The 7,320-nt window shown below is 41.0% G+C and overlaps 1 protein-coding gene across 1 annotated transcript; it reads right to left on the bottom strand.

Moving 5' to 3' along the window:
• Positions 1-6,797: 6,797 nt before the first annotated feature.
• On the bottom strand, positions 6,798-7,316 carry FUT4 (fucosyltransferase 4; the record flags this gene model as incomplete). The annotated part of the gene is made up of 1 exon (XM_009644927.1): positions 6,798-7,316. A coding segment is annotated over one exon (519 nt), but the record flags the coding sequence as incomplete, so codon positions are not given.
• Positions 7,317-7,320: the final 4 nt, after the last annotated feature.

Genomic DNA, 7,320 nt, shown 5'->3' with positions numbered 1-7,320 from the left:
CAGGAGGCCAGATTTCCTCTCCTCTGTATCAGCAGATGCAGAAAAAAAATGTTTACCAAGAACTCACCAGCTCCTGTGGATTACTCCTCATTTCAATAACTTTATAACTTTCTAATTAGTAGAAACAGAAATAACTGAACTGTAATGACAAACTACAGTACAACTTCAGACAAAGAACCTGAAGGGAAAACTAAATACCAGAACCAAAGGAATTTTGAGTAACTGATAAAATAGTCTTCACCAATAAATAGAAAACTCACAGCAAAAAGGCTCAGCCTTAAAATCTGATGAGATGTTTCACTCCAGGCTGGGATCTTGGACAAAATACTACCATAAGACATGCTTCTCCATTTTGTCTTCAGCCTCTACAGCTTATTTGCATTTATCCCAGGACTACTGCAAAATCCAACTAAAATTCTCAGCAAACATCCATATATTAATTTCTTAGCTCTGCTTCTCCAAAGCAAGAAGCTCTTCTCTCCAAAGTGAGAAGCCATCAGAGCTGCAGGCCTGTGCACGTTTGAGAAGCGACACGTGAATGACAGAGAAGGGAAACGAGCATTAAGCCAAGCAAAATGTAGGTTTGGGACTGGAAGGGAAATAAAAACGTTCAGAGCTCTGCCTTAATCTCAGGAGGCCATTCCCATTCAGAAACAGATGTAAGCATGAGCACAAGCATGACTCTGAACCTATGTTCTCTGTTTTTAATTGGGACTAGTGTCAGCATTTCCAAGAAAATTCTCTTTGTTCGCAGTTAAGAATTTAAAATATATATCCATGCTTTCCTGCAATTGCATGCCTTTTTTTTTTTTAATTTCAGTATCATTTTTCCATTTTTAATCCAACTTTGCCTTTAGGACATTTATTTTGCTGTATTTCATGTAGTCCTGTTGTGCTTGCTTCAAATAAATCCATCATCTTTAACACTGCAGAAAGATATTTGGCAGCACTATGAATGCACCATTATATATTCACAATCCGATAATCTATGCTTTTTATTTGCAATCATTTTTCTGCCTTCTGCTCATAAAAAAGATGGCCAATTTTCAGTCATAGACACTCTTGTGAGCAGGACCTCAGAGCCATAGTGTGCCACAACTCAGGCATTGCTAGTGTTCTGTTTCTTCCTGGACTGAGCTTCCCATCATCCCAAACACCTAAAGCATCTGTTACACCAATGGCAAATTCGGGAATGCAAACACAGAATTGTCTTCCATAATGCATACAACCAACCCATGGGCTGAATATCTTCAAAAGATGGATTAATAAATAGAGAGAAATGCACATTTCAAATTTTGGACCATCTTTTGATAGTTATTAAAAGAATACTATTAAAATATTGAGCGTTACTGGAATAAAGTCCAATTTAAACTCTCTGCAAAATTTAAACCCATGCAATTGTAATTCCAAGGACCTAAAATCAGTGAAGGACTTCAGAGAAGTATTTACTGCCTAAGAGAAAATTTTCCAATTAAAAGGGACTCGTAGCTCCAGGATGCTTCCTGAACACACTGAGCACTTTACCACCAGCGGTGCCAAAAAACTGTGGGTCTCAAAGAACTCCTGAAAAACAGCCTTTGCCTTACTCCTCTCAGATATTCTTTGGGGCGAGATTGTTGGGAATAGCTGCCACTGTGCCAAATTTAGGCTTAAGTAATTAGCTCAAGATCATAAAGCAAAACATCTGCAGAATGTAGAGTAGACATAGATACTCTGGCCTCAAGTCTTGTCTTTAAACTGACCATACGGAAGAAAATACAGGATTGAAGAGATCATAATTATTAAACTGACTTGGTTACAAGCAAAACCCAAGTTATTCAAATAATTGATTTTTTTACTGATTAGAAATAGGCTTTTATACTTGGATCCTGATTTATCTTTAGTTAAACACCACTTAAATCCACGTTAAGTCATTCTGTTCTTGTCAACAGATTTCAGATTGAGTCAGCTGTATACTCCCTACAAAGGGCTGTTTACACTCTTAAAACAAATACCGGCTTACACGACTGTTGGAGAGAGAGCTGTGCAAGTGAGTTTAGTCAGGCGTAGCTCACTGCTTAAGTCACCAAATAAGCTTCAACAAATGGGAACCAATGTTTGGCAGAAAAGTATTTCCACCAGTTTCCCCAACCCAGAGTTCCATCACATCTGGAAAAACAGCAAAAAAAATGTTTCCCCCCTCTGGCCTGAGTAAACAAGCAGCCAGTTTAAGCTCTACTTACAGAAGTTAAACGTGATGGTGACACAACAACAATCACCTGACAGGGGAAAAGTGAGGACTGTAGCACTTACTCCATCCTGGCTGGGCTGGAAGTTTCAGAAATGCAGAAATTTCTCCATACCGGGCGCCAAGCAGCACAGAGGATGAGTAAAGACAGAGGAAAGCGACTACCTGTGCCGTAATCAGTGTTGACAAAAGCTTAGGGAAAAGAGCTTTGGGCCATTTGTCTTTTGTTGCTCAGTTGAAGGCAACAATGAACAAACATGAAAAAAGGAGCAGCTACAAAGGCAGCTGTAGCTCTACGTGCTGAGTACCAAAATAAGCACAATCTCAATTTCATTTTGAAATTTAAGGTGAAAAAAAAAATCCAACCGCATTTAAATTCTCTGTAGGTCAAGAGAAAGTTTGTTTTCTGGTTTTCCTTGAAATGACATTTTTCCAGCAGACATCCAACTTCAATAAATGCTCCTTTTCATACGGAAAATAACTCAGCACAGCCTCTCCTATGAAAATATTTTCCTCCTGGCACAACCAGGTTTCATTCCTAACCTCAGATGGTCTGGCTACTTTGAGAACAATCAGCCACTTCTATTGATTAAACAAACATGGAAAGACATTCATTCTCTTTAAAAAGTAGTTTTCTACAGCTCTCACAATACAGAAAGAAGACGAAATAAAAAAAATAGGGTCACTTTGTGCTACTTCCTTTAATTTTATTGAGTGTCAATCTAAATAATTAATACAAAGTTACTTCATTCTATGAAGATTAAGAGACTTTACAGTATAAAATTCCCTGAGATACATTGTGTCATTTAAAGGATCAGATAATTCTCTATTGCATTTACACCGTAATCAAAGGTAGTATTATTTCTCCTCATAAAAAACAGAAGAAAATGATATTCCTTTCTCTCCCTCCACCCCAATATTTTACGGCATGGAATAAAACACTTTATCAAAATGCATTCAAAACGAAAATACATTTGATTAATTTTTACAGATGGATTATATACATCACCTGCAATATCTTGTGGGGTCTGGTACCTGATTTACAACCCAATTTGCTCAAACTTTTTATTGACCATTGAACTTGGGCTCTACAAAGTAAATTACAGAAGGCAGTCCTGAGCTTACAACAGTACTCTATTAGCCTGCAGAGCGGATGAGCCAAAAAAGAAACTAGATTTATGGAGATGCCGTGTTACTGACTTCAGCAGCTGTAGACGAGGGCTGAATTTCCTCCCAAATCTAAAGGGAAAAAGTGTGCAATGCTAACGCAAGAACTATGGAACTAGAAAAAGCTTCTTTTCTCCTAAAGCAAGAGCTCTGCAACAATTATTACAAGACTGCAGTATTCATTATACAATTCTTGAATATACTCAATGCATAACTTACAAAACTGTGAACACCTTGTTCAAACATGATGCTTTAATTATTGCAGAGCTCTTTCCTTAATTTTACAGAACTTGAGTTCATCAAAGATTTCAACTGCTTTTCTTAGAGAGGCTGAGAAAAAAAGTATTGGTTGTGATCTTCGGAAATTCCCATGCTCCTGTAGCCTCTTCTGCCTGTGGCATTACTAATGATTACACTTACAGAAACTTACAGAAAATGCTAAAAAATTTAGGACTGAAAAAAATGCACTAGTTTCAGCAGACTGATAAAAAGCAGTGCAAGCACTTTTAAGATCGGGGTTTTGTATACATTTACGTGAACTGTGATAAAAACTGAACAGAAAAAAAAAGGATCATTCAAAGGGAGTGTGCTGGTTTGGGCTGGGATAGAGTTAATTTTCTTCACAGTAGCTGGCTGCGTTTTGGATTTGTGCTGGAAACAGTGATGGTAACACAGGGATGGTTTCATTACTGCTGAGCAGGGCTGACGCAGAGTCAAGGCCTTGGCTGCTCCTCACCCCACCCCACCAGCGAGGAGGCTGGGGGGGGCACAACGAGTTGGGAAGGGGCACAACCAGGACAGCTGACCCCAGCTGCCCAAAGGGGGATCCCAGACCATATAGCGTCATGCTCAGCATGTAAAGCTGGGGGAAGAAGAAGGAAGGGGGGATGTTTGGAGTGATGGCGTTTGTCTTCCCAAGTCACCGTTACGCGTGATGGAGCCCTGCTTTCCTGGGGATGGCTGAGCCCCTGCCTGCCCATGGGAAGGGGTGAATGAATTCCTTGCTTTGGTTTGCTTGCGCGCACGGCTTTTGTTTTCCCTATTAAACTGTCTTTATCTCAACCCATGAGTTTTCTCACTTTTAGCCTTCCCATTCTCTCCCACACCCCACCAAGGGGGAGTGAGCGAGCGGCTGCGTGGGGCTGAATTGCCAGCTGGGGTTAAACCATGACAGCAAGACAGATTCTATCCTCCTGACACTTAGCTATCACCGTTAATGCTATACTTAAATTAGATTTCTAAAATTATCAAAACCAATTTTATAGGAGTAGTAACCACTGGTAGAGAGAAAGATGAGCATGCCATGAAGAACATGCTTTTGCTTTAAACAATCCTTAAGACCTGTTGAAGCGAAAATGCAGCGTTAGGGACCATCCCTACTACACTCCACATTGTGTTGACTGTTTTCTCTCCATTCCCAATATAATTTCTACAGCAACTCTGTCATTAACAACAAAAAGGTTCATGAAGTACTTTCAGCCATCCTTCCTTGTACAAAAGCAGAAGGGAACAAACACAGGAGCCAGCAAGGTCTGATCTGGTAAATCTGTGCAAATCATTAATGAACTTTATTATTATTTTTTTCAATAATCCTTGGTTCCACGCTTACCTAATCATGGGGAACATTTAATTTAAAATAAATTACAGCAAGCTGCCAGCTCATAAATCTTAAAAGCACCTACATGACATCCCTTACTGCTCAGGTCAAATCTAAACCTTTTCTAACTTAAATATGACTCACAAATGCTAGTAAACTCATCTGTTCTGATGCCCTTCCTTTATTTGCAACTGACTTTCTTCTTTCCCCATCTGTTCTGCACCCATGATTTTATTCCGAGCAAAGTCTCTGGATAACTCCATGGATTATCCAGCTCCTTAAATTACGGACGAATCCCGTAACCATGTGTGCAGGACTCTTGTGGGTTATCATTTTTTGCTACCAAACCTTATAGTTGCAAAGGGCAAGGAGGGCTCAGCTTCCCGAGGATGTGTAGCTGCAATTGAAGTTTCTGGATTTCACCAAGCAAGATCACACGTAACCAAAAAGTAACCATACACTGACTACTCAGAAGACTCCAGCCAAATGGCAGAGTCTGAAAGGGAATAACTACTGTAAATGTTCCCGGTAGGCACTGAGAGAAGGAAGTTTTATCTTAGGAACCTATTTATTGATTAAAAAATCTGATCCAGAAAAACACTTCAAAACCAAAGGAAAAAAAAATAGTAAATCTTTCCCTTTTCATATTCTTCCCTCACATAATCTGTATTTTACCAACAGTCTTGATCTTATTCTCTACAGTAATTTTCTTTTTGAAAGGCAGTGATTTGGGACTTGAGTTTTGGAGGGGTTTTCTGGCAAATATTATTTTACAGACAGCAAAGCGGCATTCTGAGTAGCATGTCACCCAGCAGAACTCCTAAAAAACGTGTGCCAGAAACCTGAACAGTTGCTACACAACAGGACTGTCTAATGATACCAGAGAAATAAGTTAGCCTTTCTGTATACATATTCAATATAGTAATAAAACCCCTGTAGTTCTGAGCCTTTCCCTGCTTTTTCCTATATGGCAGTAATTTTGCAGAGAAAAACATGCAGATTCCTGTAAACATTTTCTAATTCCTGAATAAAGGGAGAGTGGAAGTGTTCCAACTTTTTTTCTACAGTCTGTTTTTTCCTGTACTTAAAGTTCTTTTCCACTTTCATACAGGATAAACATGCCTATGGTTTCAGCAGGCAGTGGAAGGAATACTCTACATCATCTAAGCTGTTTGTTCCACTCGGATCCAGCCCCCTCCGTACACTTTTTCCTAAATGGAATTATTATTTGGCTCAAGGCATTAGCAGTTGGCTGCTGCAATTTCCAACATTGCTAAAAAGTGCTCCATATCATTACATTCTTACGCTCAACACTTGCGGCTCAGAATTTGTCTGCAGATAGCGCTCACACACGTAACAATCACTGTTAAAAATATGCACTTTTGTCTTCTGAGTACAGAAAGCCAGCGCTGATCAAGTATTCCCTGTAAGCTGAAGAAAGTTTCATGGTCCAGGAAGCTGTCATAGCCGACAAAATTGGTTTCAGCTGTACAGCTGAAGAACTTGGCATTGGTTATTTATGTTGAGCTGTGCACAACTGCAAAGGCTTCAGATCTGTATGACCTCTTGAAATTTAACTTTGCTCTTTAAGAATCATCTTGCCTGATGTTTCTTTGTACTTTCATAATTTTGCACTGCAATACGAATCTTCCTGTTGTAGGCTTTTCACAGCTTGTTTACCTGTACCTGTATGCTTCTCTCACTGGTGACAGCCTTCTGCATACCACCTCAGCTAACGATCTCTGTGAGACCCATCCTTCCCTATGCCTTGACACAGTCCACTGCTGGCACAGTCTGCCAGGAACATCAGCTTTCAAACCAGCTGGCCAGATTTCGTACAGTCTTGATTTGATTCCCGGCTGCCCTCACGGCCTCACAAACCTTGCAGAAATGCTCGTCCCAGAACGAAGTGACGTGGACGTCATACTTCTTCCTCCAGGCAAAATACCTCCTGTAGTTGGGTTTGTTTTTATCGAGGAATTTCAGGTAGGTGGCCAGCAGCTGGGGGCTGGGGAAGTCGTCGACGTGGATGAAGGAGTCGGGGGGGATGAAGCGCTCGTAGTTGGCCCTGCGGGGTCCGAGGACGATAGGCACGGCGCTGGCAGCGAAGGCATTTCTCCAGAGTTTCTCAGTGATGTAGTCAGTGTGTTGGGAGTTCTCGAAGGCCAGGTAGAACTTGTAGGCTGAGACGGTCTCCACCACGCCGCCCTCGGCCAGCGCCAGCCCCCGCGCCCCGTACACGTCGATGGCCAGGTGCTCCTTCAGCTGGCGGTAGTAGCGCACCCGGGCGTGCTCCTCGTTCCAGTTGCTGATGTCCCAGGCCCCCACC

Source organism: Egretta garzetta, unplaced genomic scaffold (assembly GCF_000687185.1).
Source record: "Egretta garzetta isolate BGI_Z169 unplaced genomic scaffold, ASM68718v1 scaffold58, whole genome shotgun sequence".
Lineage (NCBI taxonomy): Eukaryota > Metazoa > Chordata > Aves > Pelecaniformes > Ardeidae > Egretta > Egretta garzetta.
Note: the sequence above shows the minus strand (reverse complement) of the source record. Positions and strands in the feature narration are given on the sequence as shown.